This window comes from Melospiza georgiana, chromosome 3, assembly GCF_028018845.1.
Source record: "Melospiza georgiana isolate bMelGeo1 chromosome 3, bMelGeo1.pri, whole genome shotgun sequence".
Classification (NCBI taxonomy): Eukaryota; Metazoa; Chordata; class Aves; order Passeriformes; family Passerellidae; genus Melospiza; species Melospiza georgiana.
In genome coordinates, this window is record NC_080432.1 from 24,357,824 (window position 1) to 24,373,571 (window position 15,748).

General features: G+C 45.5%; 1 protein-coding gene across 3 annotated transcripts in view; it reads left to right on the top strand.

The window, feature by feature from the left end:
- Positions 1 to 10,699, top strand: part of LCLAT1 (lysocardiolipin acyltransferase 1) — a 112,076-nt gene extending 101,377 nt beyond the window's left edge. For all 3 annotated transcript variants that reach the window (XM_058021442.1, XM_058021440.1, XM_058021441.1), the window contains one exon: positions 6,555 to 10,699. In XM_058021442.1, the coding sequence (XP_057877425.1) occupies positions 6,555 to 7,063 (509 nt within the window). In that variant the 3' untranslated portion in view covers positions 7,064 to 10,699. The remainder of the gene's footprint in view (positions 1 to 6,554) is intronic.
- The last annotated feature ends 5,049 nt before the right edge of the window (positions 10,700 to 15,748 follow it).

Sequence of the window (15,748 nt, forward strand, 5' to 3'; positions counted from 1 at the left end):
CTGGAAAGTGCTCTAAGGTCTCCACAGGGCTCTTCTCCAGGCTGAACAACCCCAACTCTTTCAGCCTATCTGTAGCAGAGATGCTCCAGCATTCTGAGCATCTTCATGGCCTCTGCTGGCCTTATTCCAACAGGCCCATGTCTTTCCAATGCTGGGGATCCCGGAGCTGGATGCAGCTCTCCAGGTGGGGTCTCACTAGAGCAGAGCAGAGGGAGAGAATCCCCTCCCTGGACCTGCTGGCCACACTGCTTGGGATGCAGCCAGGATGCAGTTGGTGCAGCCAATTAGCAGACACCAGCCTGGGGTGTGAGAATCCCAGGCCCTGTCACAGGTAAGAGTGGAAAAACAAGAAGTAGGAATGTTAGTACTAGATGCCTGTGTATGGACTAAATGAGGCCATTTAGGAAATTTCTACTGGTTCCAGCAGCCATGCTTTGAAAAGTATATTGAAATATTAGAAGAGATTCAGAGAGCTTTAGTAAGGGATTTGAGCTTTAAAAGCCATGTTTCATATTGAGATCTCAGCGAATAAGTGTGTTTAGTTTGTTCAGGAGCAACTTCTGAGTTTGACAGATCATACCACCACTTACCTCTGTGAGCAGACAGGTCTCTAATTTAGCCAAGTTATGTGGTCAGGAAGTGGAAGTACAAAAATAATGCACACAGACACATGCACACCCCCCTGATTAATTAGGGGAGCTGCTTGTCTCGTGGTAAAAGCTTTAGGGCAGTGCAGGCTGTCTGTCTCACCACATCCATGGCAGAACTGAAAGCATTCTGCATAAGCTCCTGTGTCATTCAGGAGATCAGATTAGATGATGATAACATTCCAGTCTGGTCTTAGAATAATTAAATGAGGTATTTACAGAGATTTCAAAGTCAAATCGGATCTCCTTCCCCACCACCACCCTCTCAGCAGCTTCAGTTAGTGGTATTGTTTACATATTAATGAGATGTAGCATCAGGCTGCAGAACCGTGTGATTTAAATGTATTTAGCAACAGAATTAAGCACATGTAATGGTTGCTGATAGCAGTGAGGATGTCCTTACATCTCTTGGTCTTTGTACTGTCTACCTGGTGTGGGATGCCAGTAGTCCTCTACTCCTGAATGCAGCACCCAGAGCACATTTCCTTCCTGCTGGGCAGCAGAAAGCAGACAGAGCTGTCCTTTCCCCTGGCTCCCACCCTCAGGGACCAGAGGTGCAGTGTCCTTAACCCCTTAGTGTCAGCAGGTAGAAGGGCTCCTTCTCTCCTTGTATCACAATGCCAGTGGAAAATCAGATAGGTTTGGAAAGAATTGGTATGCAGGATCACTCTTCTCTGTTAATCAAAGCAGCATTATCATTCTGTCTTTTTTTGTTTGCTTATTTGATTGCTACACTTACCTAAAAAAGATTTCCAATAACTACTGAGTTGAAAGTGATTTAGATTAACCCCAGCTGACACAGCTGCTTTAAAGAGGGCTGCCTGAAGTTTTAAATCCTCACAAGCATGATACTTCCCAGGAGGAGCTGTAAATCCTTGAAGCTGCTCCCTCCTGATACTGTGTTCTCAAGGAAAAATCACTCAAACCTTGTGAGCCAAGACAGTAATATTTCCCAGTAAGCAGTTTTAGATGGCTTTTGTTTTAATGTCCAAAAGTGTATCTGTGTTTAAGGCTAACATAAAATACTCAGATATTGTATAACCTGACAAGTTCTCTTCTACTTGTTTCCATCTTTTCTTTCATTATCCTGCTGATCAGTTTATTTACAGAAGTACCAAGCCTCCTCCTATCAGGTTTCCTAAGGAAATGTGACTAGGGTGGAGAATATTAAGTCATAGGTGGGTGAGCAACAGCCAGTGTTTAATGGAAACCTGGGAATGTATGAAATATCTGGAGCTGTGCAATGAAGGGACAGGTATGTCACTTTGCAGCAGAAAGCAGTTGTATTGAGCTGGGAGGTAGGATGGACAAGGACCTCACATATAGGTCCCACTTTCAACAGAGCAGCTTAAATTAAGAATGAATATTCTGTTGTGAGAGCATCTCCATGTGCCTCTCCCCGTGGTGGCTCAGCAGCTCATCAGCTGCTGTTCTGTGATGTACCCTGGTTAAGAATAGCATCCTCTCTGCTGGATCAGAGCAGGGAAAGAGCCAGTGTAATCCTTGTGAGGTGTAAAGGAATGTCAATGATAACCAGAGTAGGACAAATTAGGGCTGCTGAGATCCTTGGTAGGGATGGAAATGGGTAATAGCCACCCCTGTTAATGCCAAGGAGACTTGAATTCACCTTTGAGGCTGCTGAGTCTGAGCAGTTCATTGCATGATTTGCCTTGGGGCCATCCTCTTTTTTAGCTCACTGGTGATCATTTTGGCTTTCAGAGCTCCTGTTCTGAATCATTATTTTGGCCCTGGCTGGTACAGATCCCTTTGTCTCACAGTGAGCCTGCTTGGCATCGCTGGGTAGGAGCAAGCAAGTGTCCTTGTGGCTGGTGTGAGTCAGAACTGAGGAACAGACTGTGCTTGAGCTCCCAAGCAAAGCTTTAGCACAGGGAATGGGTCCCTCCATCCATCCATCCATCCATCCATCCATCCATCCATCCATCCATCCATCCATCCATCCAGGACCAGGGGCTGGGTCCATCCCACTTACTTGGGATTGTGCTGTAGGGCTGAGCTTCACCTCTGGTAGTTGTCTCCAACTGCAGCTGCACTGCAAGAATCTCTTTGTGAATGTGTTTGAAGGAAGCTGAAAATCATTTAATCCTGCCTTCTACATTCAGGCTGGGTTTTGTCTCCTGGAATTAAAATACTGTGCTGGCATGGTATTATTGAACACAGAATTAAAAGTAATTTTCAGTTTACCTGTAAAATCTTTATTTTGAACCTACTAAGAGGTTCTTGCTTGTAAAGTTTTATGATAAATGATGAAATAAAAGATGCTGGCTGCCTGTGCCAGTGTACAGTGCACCTGTATTGTGTGTGAGCACATTGGGAATGTGTGCTCAGGTTTGCTGGGGCAGGGAGTTGCAGAAACTGAGCTGCACGGGGCTACCAAATGCTGCAGGATAAAAATTCTGATTGAACAACTGGTGTAGTGAAAGAAAACATCCTCATTTTTCCTTGGAAGTGTTTTTTTAAAAAAATGTGTCTTTCTCTGATGCTGGTGTTTTGGTCCTGAGCCTGGTCCAGTTCTCCCCATGCCACCTGAGTCCAGTGCCCAAAGCAACCAGCTGTGCATTGTAACTGCCTGAAGTAATGTCGTGTATCAACAGAGCTGGAATATAAATAACTTTGATTGGGCACAGAAAGTTCAGTAAGTTAAAGAATAGTGCTTTTGAGGCATTTTGTCATCCCAAAATGGAGACTGCCACATGGATTAATCATCATCTGCATGTTGTGCAGTTTACAGCCGGTTAACAATAGTTAGAAATAAACTTTATATTCACTCCTGAGCACTGCAGTAAGCTTTCCTTTTCTGAGGTGCCCAATCAAAGCATAGGACAAAATACTATTCTTGGGTGCAAAGGATACATACTTCCACTACTGCAGGAAGAAAGTCACGGAACTGTAAAGCGACTGAAATTGGTGTTTCTATTTGTCCTGAGGAGCTGGGCTACCTGCCTGACGTTTTAGCCTAAATAGCAGTTTCTTAGCTTAATTAGATTTCAGATGCAGATCTCTGAACATTATTTGATTTCCTTTGTCCTTCATTCCTTCCTCAAGGGGTCATGGATACTCACAGGAAAAAGACAATCCCTCAGATGTCACTGAAAATATTGCAAGTGTTTTGTTCTCCTCAGCTTCTCTGAGCTGTATGTTTGCTTACTTCTTTTTTGACCCACCAGAGACATAGAATGATGTGGTTTCCCATGGGAAAATTTTTCTTCAAAACTAGTAGAAACAGGTTGTTGAAGCAAGTGTTTAAATTCAGGTGGAAAAAAACATCCTTAAGTGAGTGACTGCCCTATGTCTTCACTTCTGATCACTTGATTTTCTGGTTGATTGGCACTTTGCTATGGATCTGAAACACATGTTGTTAAATATCTCCAGACTGCAGAGACAACAGCCTAACTTCACAGGGAAAGAGACAGTAAAGATGCTCAAAGGATGCAGGTTCAGAGCTGCCTGATTAAGCCTAGCCTAAGGGAATTCCCTTTCTCATGAATGGTCTAGCTTTGTCTGCTGTGGTGACTTTTCTTCCTTTTAGCAGATTGTCTTGTAGCTTGCCTTGCCAGGGAATTAAAGCTTCAGGCTGTCATTTGTGTGGAGCTATTAAATATGGATGACCCAAGCAAGGGGCCTCTTGCATATAAAACCTGGTATTCTGGTCTTCTCCCTTTCTGATATTTCTGTTCTTTCAGATATGCTAAATATACCTTTGAAGTTTCTTTTCTTCTTGTACAAAATACACTTTCAGAGGTGAATCTTGCAGCTGGAATTAGGAGATAGTGGTTCCAGCTGGACACACAGAGCAGGCCATGTAATCGCTTTTTGCCTCAAATTCCCCATGTGTAATGTTGAAACAGTAACATCCTCCCTCCTCTGTGCAGCTCTTTGAGCTTTCTTCTGGGTGACCAACTAAGGAGCCATAGTGTGCAGCCTGGTGGGAAGCCCTGCTGGAAGCTATCTTGTCTGGGGAGGCTATGGATCCATAGGCAAGGAGTAGAGGCTTTCCTGTTTCTGATCAGGAATTCATGGGGAGAAATATCCCTGCATGCTAAAGACATCAGACCAGCTATGTGAGTGCAGGGAGTCCTGCCAGCCTTGCTTGCACAGAGTCAGCAAATCTGTGTCTTAAGCAGATCTGATGATTTATGACCTGTGGTCTGCATGCCAGTGGCCCTTAAGTGTAAAGCCTTGATTTTTCAAGTAGTTCGTGCAGTTGGCAGACTCATAGTTTAGCTGCCCAGGCATGAATGACTGCAAGATGTGCAAGAAACTCATCTGGCTAAAAACTCATTTCATAAAAGTGTTTTTTGATGCAAGGATATCAGGAAGGCTGGACTTTTCTGGCCTCCCTTTTGGGGTAAAGTGTGTAATTTTATGTTCCACTAACCTGAGGAGCTATGGAGGGTCAGGAGGAAGGAGATTGTAAGATATGGAAATCTCTTGGAGGTTTATGTAGCAGCCCTTCCCCTGGTTGGGCCAGGAATTAAGGGATGGATGTCTGTGCTGCAGGATGACTGTAAATCTGATGCTAGAAATATTTGGAAGAGGGGAGTTAAAACGCAAGCTGCTCTCAAAACTAAAATGTTTTGTGCCAAGGTGCAACAGGCTGGCAGTTATTTCCCTTTGTAATTCTGAGTTTCTAAGACATGATCCATTTTGGTATCTCTTGGAAAGAGATCTGATAGGTTTTACCTGTGCAGAACACAGGATTGTCTGCTCAGCTCAGAGGTGATCCCAGAGCTAGACAAAAGATGGAATATTGAGTTTTGCTGTGATAGACCTCCAAGGAGCCATATAAATCTCTTTAAAACCCCAACTAACCTACCACAAAACTATCCAAGAGAGATTGCTTCAAGACAGCACAGTTATTAAATATCTGAAAGGCTGAATAGGGTTTTTCCCCCTCTTGTGATATTTGGAGTTGAACTTTAGATACATCATTTTGAACATGGCCTTTTAAAGTAACTTTCTATTCTGGCCCTGTCATTTTTAGGGCTGTAAAGAAAAACCAAAATGCCAGGGAAGGAGAGGAAATGAAAATGAAGAGTGGGGCTAAAGAGTAGGTTTTGATCATTTTTGCAAGAAGTGGCATCATCTGTGAGAACAAAAGTCTTCAATTGCTGCAACTGGAGACAGCTCTTAGTCTCCAATTCTATTTTGCCCTGAGCCAGCCAGCCAAATAAAAACAGCAACATAAATCACTGCTGGCAGAACTTAGCAGTTATGCAACGTCCAGTGCACCACATGCCTATTTTTAGATCAGTTTTACACTAGCAGAATTTACTTTATGAAATCTAAAAAGAATGTCTGTTCAGAGGCTGGGGGATAAAGATGATATTTAGAAAGTGCAAAATGTAAAAACACTTAGAACAAAGATGCTCTAGCAAGCCCTGCTTTGACAATACTGATATCCTTTCAAAAATGTTGGCTCAATCAGGCCTGCTAATGAAGACTAGGGGTTTTTTTCATCAATAGCCCCTTGAATTTCTAATGTGCAGTTGCTGTTTGAATGGTTAGCTGTGCTCCCTTTACCCAAACAGCTGAACATCAGACTCACATACAGCACTCGTTATCCAAGACCATATGTGCCTCTTCTCTCCTTTGCATTTGACTTAATTCTCTTACTATTGTAATTCTGCATTCATTTGTACTGTGTGTGATCTTGTTCCCAAAGCTTGTTGTTCAGATTCAGAACAGGCAGTGATTGGGAAAAGTTTGACCTTTCAGCCTTTAGATACTCTAGCAGATGAAACACAGTCTGCATAGTTAATGTATCTCTGGGATTTCTGGGATTTCTGCCACAATTTTGACAGTTTTCAATCATGTCTTGAAGCAGATTAGTATTCTGACTGTTGCATGATCCGTATTGATCCTTTTCCCCCCAAACCTTTCTTCTAGGTGACAACCTTGATGCCATCCATGACATAACTGTGGCATACCCCCAAAACATTCCTCAGACAGAGAAGCACCTTCTGAAAGGAAACTTCCCGAAGGAGATTCACTTCCACGTCCGGAGATACCCCATCGAGACAGTGCCCACCTCCAAGGAGGGGCTGCAGCTTTGGTGCCGGCAGCGCTGGGAGGAGAAGGAGGAGAGACTGAGGTGCTTCTACGAGGGTAGAAGGTGCTTCAGTGCAGCTGGGCAGGGCATTGTCCCACCCTGCAAATCCGAGCTCAGGGTGCTGGCCGTCAAGTGCGCCTCGCTCCTCTACTGGACAGCGTTCCCGCTGGGAATGCTGGCGCTGCTCTACCTGTACAGCTTTGCACAGTGGTACTTTGCAGCCATGATCGTCTTTTTCATTGTGCAGCAGAAGATGTTTGGTGGGCTGGAACTCATTGAACTCGCTTGCCATCAGTATTTTAAAAAGCAACAGAAATTTCACGACACAAAAGTAAAAATCAATTAGTTCCGGGGTAGAGGAAGGGTGGTTTTGAGATGCCCTGCAAATTTTATGCACAGGGAACAGTTTTTGCATGAGAAGTGTCTTTTACTATCGTCATTGTTAGACATTTGCACATGATTCTGTGAAGAGAAAGCGAAATGTTAGATATTGCTCCACATGAAAATGGTAGTCTTTAATCTCTGAATGTAATTTTGACATTGCTCTCACAAGCAGCTAGCAACTGCATTCTGCTGTCATTAAGAAACAAATTGCTGGATTACTGAACAATCATAAGGACATTAATAAATGTGATGTGCACTGAAGTTTCATGTAGAAACCCAAACAGTTCAGCAAAGAGAGGCAGATGTATGATTTCTTTAGAGTCACGTTGGTGTGAAGTAAGCACTGAATTTGGAAAACTGGTAAGTTTAGATGGTAGATGAAAGTTGAACGAGAAGTTGTTCTGTTTCTTTTTTCTATTTCAAATACTCAAACTTATTTTGTAGTAATATTTTTGCATAAGCTTTTCCAAACACTACTGAACCTACCAACTATTCAGCTATTCTGGCTTGGTCACTCAGGAGGATTTTCAAGCCTTGCAGTCTTGTGTCATACTACAGAAAGCAGTACAGTGCTCACTCTGCCTCCATTTAAGTGTTTGCTGATTATTTAATAGACCTGTGCAGCTCAGTTTTTATCTCTCACTGTTTCATACTGTTCTAGTCTCCCTGTTAGCTGTGGGAGACTTGTTCCTACTGTAGTATGCAGAGCTGCAGGATAGGGGAGCTGGTTTATTGGTATTTTTTTTTCTCACAGAGGCAAAAATAGCTGTTTGTCTCTGAGTAACTGGAAAATGTTTTTAAAAAAGGCTTCCTTGTATCCTTGTAGACCTTCTTTGGTTGAAAACATTTTATTTAGTTTTCAGAGTAGGCAACATACCATTTTTTTCTTTTTTTAAATTTTTGTAGTATTAATTTTGGTTTTCACATTGCTTCCTTTGGCATTTCACGTGTCCATGTGTGTATAATCAGGAAGAGTGCTTGTTCCTTGCATGTCAGGCAGACCTGTTGAAATGCAACAGTTCTCTCCTTGGTGGTACAAGAGATGGATCTTCTGAGTTTTGGACTTAGCACAGAGAAAAGCTGGGTTTGAGTTTTGGACTCAGCACAGGGAAGAGCTGCATCTTCCCTTTGCATACTGGCTTTGTTTCCTGATGACATCATTACTTTTTCAACCTCCTTCACAACTTTTGGTACTTTTCCTTTTTTTTCATGACATTCACGAAACCTGAAGGCTTAAATTCAGACAAGGCACTTTGAAGTGCATCCCTTGTCATGTATAATAAAAGTAATGTTCATGCTCACATAGAGAAAGACAAAAACATTGCCAGCACTTCGGAGATACTTCAGGTCTTCAGATTAAATTTTTTTGCAACCTCCAAAATTTTAGACAACTTGAACAATCGTATTGCTGCAAAACCTTCCTGACTTAGTAATTATTTGTTTTTTATTGCATGAGGGCTTGTTTGAGCTGGACCCAGATGGCCTGGCTCCGTTTGTTGAGTGGTGTTGCTGTGAAATGTGAAAGTCCAGAGTGCAAAACGTACCTTGTACTGTGCTGCGTGTCTCAAGTGTTGGGCTGGCATGGTGGACACACCTGTTTGCTTCTAAATTACGACACTAAGCATGTTGTCTACTAATGTGTTTGTTTTGAAGACCATTTTTGGACAAATCACCAGCCTCTATTCAACTGTCCCTTGCAAGGTGACAAGTCTTTTTTAATCTGTGCTTATAATAACTAATTGTTTATTATGAGGAAAGTACTTGAAGCCATCTGGTTTACTCCAAATTTTTTAATCCCTTTTTTCTTAAAAATAAATAAAAGTAGGTTTATATTTAGGGTTATATTGCTTAATGATTTTTTCATGTTTGTATTTGTGTACCTGACTACTGGTGTTGCATTGTCATGAGTGGAAGGAGGTCTTTTTTTAAAGCAGTTCTGTGATACCACAGGCGTGGTTGCAGCTTACACTTCCATAGCCTGTCTTCTCTTCAGCCAATACCCTGCACATTCAGGTAACCCACTGCAAGAGAAAACCTAAAAACCTCATTTGTGGTTAATGCAGAGGAGACCTAAAAGGCTTCTTCCAGTCTGTCCTGAGCCATGGCTGTGCTTTCACACCAGGAGTAACCATAGCCAGCCTACTCCAATAGCCTTAACATCATCTTCAGGAATGACTTCAGAAGACAGGTTCCATGTGTTGGTGACATAAAATACCAGCTACGCTTTTCTCAGTCGTTCAGAGAACTTGGTGGTGTCATCAGATGTACCAGGAACACCAGTGTGAGTCTTGGTCATGGCATGGTTCAGGATTTATGTCTCTGTGTAATTAAAGTTGGGCTCTGAAAATGAAGTCAATGCAGTCCATCGTTAACCCTTACAAGGGATTTCCTCCCAGTTGGAGCCAAACATGTAACCTACTGTAATGTGGTAAAAACATCCTGCAAAATTTGTAATTCATCCTCCTCCCTAATGTGTTTGTATCAAAGAGAAAGAATAATCTGCTTTTCAGCTGGTAATGTCACGTTTGCAATGCCCAACTCCACGGTGCAGAGTGAGTGGTAAGTGAAGAATCCTCCTCCATGTGTTTGATGTAGATGTTTAGATTATGTGCATCATTTTTCAGGTCAATTAGAAATGCAAGATGGGAAAAATGTTGATTAAAAACTAAAAGTTTTGTGGATGGAGAAGCTTCTTTGTTCAAAAAGTGATTAAGGAACTGCTGGAAGATTTTTCTGTGAATGTTTTTTCCCCTCTGGTGAAAATGTAGCTGTTTAATGAAAAGGTTCTGATATACAGATTTCTTGGAGACTACTTTGTTCCTACCCTGTCTCCTTTATCAAAGATCACAAAGTTGGCATTTAAGGCTTTAGTGGTGGACTTGGCAGTGCTGGCTCAGTGATCTTTTCTCACCTAAATCATTCTGTGATTCTGTGCTGGGTGAATCACTTGGAAATTTTTTCAGTGCTGTTGGGATAAAGGTGCTAGCACTCCAGGAATCCCACAGCCCTCTTCCATGGGACTTGGATTGGCGCTGGGTCTCATCTCAGTGGCAGGTTTGTCCCAGTTCACCTTCTCCTGCAGTCCCAGCAGCTGCCCCTCTGGGCTCTGTCTGCAGGGCCTGCAGGTCCTGCTGGGTCTTGCACACATTGTTTGGGGTCAGTGCTGTGCTTTAAGGATGCTGCTCCCTTTGCTCAATCAAATGTTTCCTCATCAGCATCAGGGGTTTCTTTCTCTCTGCTCAAGCAGCAGGTTGAAATCCTGCCATCTCTCTGTGTCATCAGGCTCATCTGGGTAGCAGGATGTCAGACCAAGACATTTTTCTCTTGACTTCAAAGCTGCAAGGCCCAAAGCTGGTCTGTAAGGTGTTGTCTTGATCATAGGAGATGTAGTTCCTAGTTTTGTGCGTTGCATCAATCGGTGTTGTTTAAAAGATCTGTGTTTTGATAACTTGATTTTATATGTGCACTGTGTGAAAGAAAACACCAGGACACTGCAAACTACAGAAAGCCTTAGTTTTCAGATTTCACTGATGATATTATTAGAATGTTTTAACCATGTACCAGTTACTCTACAGCAACAATAAAGACCTGAAGCATTGCATGTGTTTAATTTTGCTGTTTCCTTTTTACTGCACCTGTAAGGAACAAGCCTTGTGTCCAGTTATGATATGGCTGGCTGGCTCGGGCAGACTGGTGTCTGTTTCCATGCTTGACTCATGGATTGTGGAAGGAGAGCCCCCCATCTCTCCAAGGGAGGCTGGAAAGGGGTGTCTGGCTCTACCCTCCCTTCCAGCTTCTTCATGTAAAGAAGGCACAGAAACCTTTGAGTGTGCAAGAACTGCAGCTCAGCTTTAGCCTTGCTGTGCTGCTTAACCAGGATTGCTGAAGAATAACCTGTCTTAGGTAGTGATAAGGGCTCCATTTGAGCTGTATCCTGTTACCTCCCATGTAATTACTGACACAAAAAAAACCAAAAAAATCTATGGCAAGGTTCATATTCTTAGAGGGCCTTTCTTTATGTGACTTCAGGTCACAGGCCCCTTGATTTCTCTCTCCATTGCTTGAGTGCTGACCTGGTGTGGAGGCACAAGGGCTGTGTTTCTCAGCTCCTGATTACCCAGTGAGAATATCCTGGCTGTGCTGGCTCTATGGAAGTACCCACATCTCCAGCAGGCATCCTGTGGCAGAAAGAAGAAACAGAGACTCTGGCAGCAGTTTCTGCAGCTGGAAATTATATTGGCCATGTCTGTATACACTCAGAGCATTCAAAGCCTTTCCCCAAAGTCAAAATGAGTGGCTTGTCACCCTGGAAAGGTGGTTGTCTCTTCTTCTTGGTTTCCTCACTAATATGCAATGAAAAAATGTATTTCTCTGTCTTACTTGTCCTTACAGAAAATATTAATAATGGAGGCCAAAGATTATTTCACCCTCCAGCTGCCCCAAACCCCTCCTTTGCAGCTCCATATGATGGGGGAAAATGGTCTTATTTCCTGAGGAAATAGGAACTTTGAATCACACTGCAGGTGATCTCAACCAGACAGTGCTCCTGGGAGCAGGGAGCACGGGCTGTGCTTGTAGCATGGCTGGGTTGCTGCCAGCCTGGAGGGTTTGGCTGAGGCATGTGAGGGAGAGAGAGCTTGCCTCTGTCCTTGCAGGGCAAGCAGGAGCTGATAGCAGGCCCCGAGTGTTTAAGTAGATGTCTTTGTTCTGTTACAGCAGGGCCTCCAGGTGGTTTGTCATCCCCTTCTCTGGAGGTTTTTGTCTGGAGTACTGTTTCTCAGGTGGGCATTGCTGCCCTCAGTAGAAGATGGGAGAGTTTGCTGCATCTGAGGTGCTTTATGCATGAGAGAGGCAGATGTGCAGGTAAGTGTAATGGTTTTGGTGGTCAGCAACCTCTTCCCTGTGTTGCTTTCTCCATCTTGCTTGTCTGGGGGAGGAGGTGACAACCCACAGCCTCAGGGTTCTATGCCCACAGCTTCAGGGAGCAGAGAAGCACCTCCAGCTTATCAGAGAGAAGAGCTGAAGGGGCTCAGGCCTCAGCATTGCTTCTGCATCCCCAGGACAGGTATGGAGGAGGATGAGCTGCTGCATGGAGTGAGAGCATGAGGAGATGCAGTGGGAGGAGCAGGAGGCACAGCTTTCTGCAGAGCCCTAACCTGGCACCCACATCACTGCTGGGTCTTGTCCTCTGCCCCCCTGCACTGTTTCTTCCCCTTCCTTCAAGGCTTGCTCTGCTCTCTGAACAGCTGGGTGTCCAGTCAGCCAGGGGAATGGATGTAGATTAACACTGAACCCAAAGAGAAGGGAAATGTTAGGGATAGCAGGATAGAGTGCTAGGGAAGGTGTTGGCTCCTGCCAGTGCTGGGTGCAGCTGTTGGGAGCTTGTCATCCTGTTCTAGAGGCCGAAGGAAAAGGTCTGTGTTAAAATACTTCTTTACTTAGATGTCTTTTGAGAAAGTGAGAAGAGAAGGAGCATCCAGCATAGGGTGGCTCCCAGCAGGACCATTGGACTGCCCCAGGAGTCTCTCTGTTCTTACCTGACAGGCTGCCCACCAATGCTGGCATTGCCTGTGTGTCCCTGTTGCTACTCAGAGTGCTGTGTCTTCTCCGTGCTCACATTTCTCACTTGATGTTTAAAGATATGCAAATGGTTCCTCCTGCTTCTTTTCCTGGCAATTGTGCAAGACCCTGAGTTCTTTAAGGATAGAATAATCCCTCACTGTCAGTAAGATTCCCACTGGCAGGCTGGGAAGCTACCCACCTTTCCAGGGAATCTTGCAAAATCACTTGTAGCAGTGCTGCCTTATGCAATCCATGTTTTGCCTGGCAGCCAGGTGCTTCCTCACCTTCCTGGCAAGGAGCTGCCTCATCATCCCCCTCCCCACTGGCACAGTTGGTTTCCCTTCCCGATTATCCACAGAAATTATTCAAGTGGAGTTGTTCTGCCTGCTGGTAGGTCCCGAGGTTTGCTTCCTACAGCTTTGCACCCCCTGCCCGTGCTGCTCAAAGAGCTCTCTGAAACTGAACCCACTCCATTCAAGTGCCCTTTTTATAGCTACCTAAGGAAAGGTCCCCAATTTCCCAGGGCTTTTCTTGGTGCTTTGTGATGGGCACAAATGATCAGCCAGTGGGTTGGTCTCAAGGTCACAGCAGGGAAACCTTCCAGCACTTGATGATCAGACAATCATGCACAGTCCTGGACATGAGCTGGTCAGGATCTGAAATTGTGCTGCTTCTCACACACCTTAACACCAATCCCTGCAGGAGCAAAACCAGCATTTAAGGGAAATGAGCTAAACCTCTCTTGGCAGCAAACAAAACTTTTGTTATTCCTTTCTTGCTCTATGCCTTCCTTCTCCTCTCTCCCTCCCAGGAGTAAGAGATGAGAAGGTTTTGGGACACCCTCTGTGCTTGAAGCAGGAGAAAAGCAGCTATTTATCCATGGAGCCACTACATGGATAAATAGTCCTACATGGATCAGGCTGTGCTGTTCACAGAGCAGGACTTGAGGACTGCTTGACACTGCAGGTTCCTTGCACTTGTCTGTCCCTGGAGAGCCACACAAGGAGGGAGAAACTGGGCCCAGTTCCTCACTGGGCTCTGGTGTGGGCACTGCCAGCTCATTCATCTGCACAAAGAATGTGAGATCCTCATGGCCAACACAAGGACAAAGGACATGGAGCATCATCCCACAGGATCCCAGAGCTTCAGCCAGCAGCTGGAAGCCAGGGAGGAGCACCTGGGAAAGGATCTGCTGAGCAACAGCCCTCAGGTGGCCTTGGTGCTCTTGTCAGAGATGCTGTGAGTGATGTGGGCCAAGGGTAGGGACAGAGCACAGGCACCCTCAGTGCAAGCCAGGGCTGGCATCGGGCTGTAACACTCATCTGTGGGTTTGGTGCTGCATGTCCATCTGGGACAGATGTTATTCCTGGCCCCCAAGGCCTTGGCTGGGACAAGGGCAGGACAGTGCAGGATGCAGCAGGACGGGCAGAAATGCCACACTGCCAGCAGCAGTGAGGGCTGGCACAGATATTCCAGCTACAGCCACCCAGGGGCTGCCTGGGCCTGTCCCTGCCATGTGCTCAACACACCCAACCCCCAGGAGTTCATCCTGCTCATTTGGTGGGGTTTGTGTGACACAGCTGATGGGAGCTGATGCTCAGCTGTGGTCTCTGCTCTCTCACAGTTCCTGCTCCTGCACCACGTGAGGGATGCTGTGTGGTCTCAGAACGTGGGGTGTCTCAGCCCTCATGCCCAGCCTGCCTTTAAATGAAGGTGTTGAAGCTCTTGGAATAGTCTGGTCTCCTCCTCTACTCCTGCACTGGGATGAGTGACAGGGGCAGGGCAGCTGGCTCAGGCCTCCCTGGTCCATCACAGGGCTCTTGGAGCAGGGCAAGGGCAAGCCTGATCCTGTGCTCACTCTGTGGCCAAGTGTCACATCCAGTGGGCATCTCCAGCCTCTCTCTCTCTGTGCTCCTCTAGAGGTTTTGCTTTCTGCCTGCACTGGGGAAAGGGAGATTCTTTTCCAGGAGCCCCTGGGAGGCAGCAGAAGGAGATGTTTTATGCAAGATCACAGCAAGGTGTTCAGGTCTGCCTCCTCACAACATGGGAAGGTTACAGGCAGGCTCTCAGCTTTCCACTGCTAATGACAGAAAGCGCTTTGTAAGTGAGAGAGAGCATAATTAGGGATTAATGAGAAAGGAGCCTGTGGTTTTATTGCCCGTTGGACACCAGTCCCGTGGATGAACAAGAGAGGTTGCATTAGCTGCTTCCTGCTGAGTCCTTCCAGCAGGAGAGTCCTTAGCAGACTTTCTGCATCATTTAAGGACAGGAGGTGGAGGAGGGCTCTGCAGGCAAGGAGTGCTGGGGCTTGGTGTCCTCTGCTGCAGGCTGGGACGGGCCCCAGACCTGTGGCCCCACAGGACCTTGAGGCAAAGACCTTGGGCTCTGCTGTGGCTCTGCCACTGCCCAGTGGCACATGTCACACACCTCCTGCATCCCAGCTGGGTCAGCAGGACTGAGACATCTCCTCAGGTGGAGGCCACAGCATGCCAGGAGAGGCACAGTCTGGGTGCAAAACAGAGCTATTTGCTTGTGTGAAGGTCAGAGCAGATCCCACCACTCTTCTGCCCTGCTTCAGCCTGAATCCAACAGCGAGGGAAACTGGAAGAGACCAGATAAAGGCAGGAATAAAACCAGGGAGGTTAAACACCTGATTTTGAATTAGCTTCATCATTCCTAGTCATTGCATAAAAGCTATTAAAGTTATTACAGGACATGCTGGATGCTGGCACAGCAGGAACAACAAATCTAAGTAGAGTGGTCCTTGTCATAAATATCACTCAGGCTGTCTTGACAGCCCTCTGCCATCCTGGCAGAGCAGTGCCAAACCATGGCTGCAGCTGATGGAACAGCTCCTTCTCTCTCTAAATGGTACAAGGCTGCATCCTCGAGGAAAGAAACCTCCTGCTGTGGGGCAGACCTGCTTTCCCTGGGGCCTTTCCACAGGGATCTGGCTGCAAGTGCCACAAGGAGCCAGAGGCCAGGATTTGAAAACCACAGCACAAAAAATAATCATCCCACTTGTGCATGCATTTGTCAAGTCTATTAATAATGTGCTTCACACTGTACTTTGAATGCTCTTTTT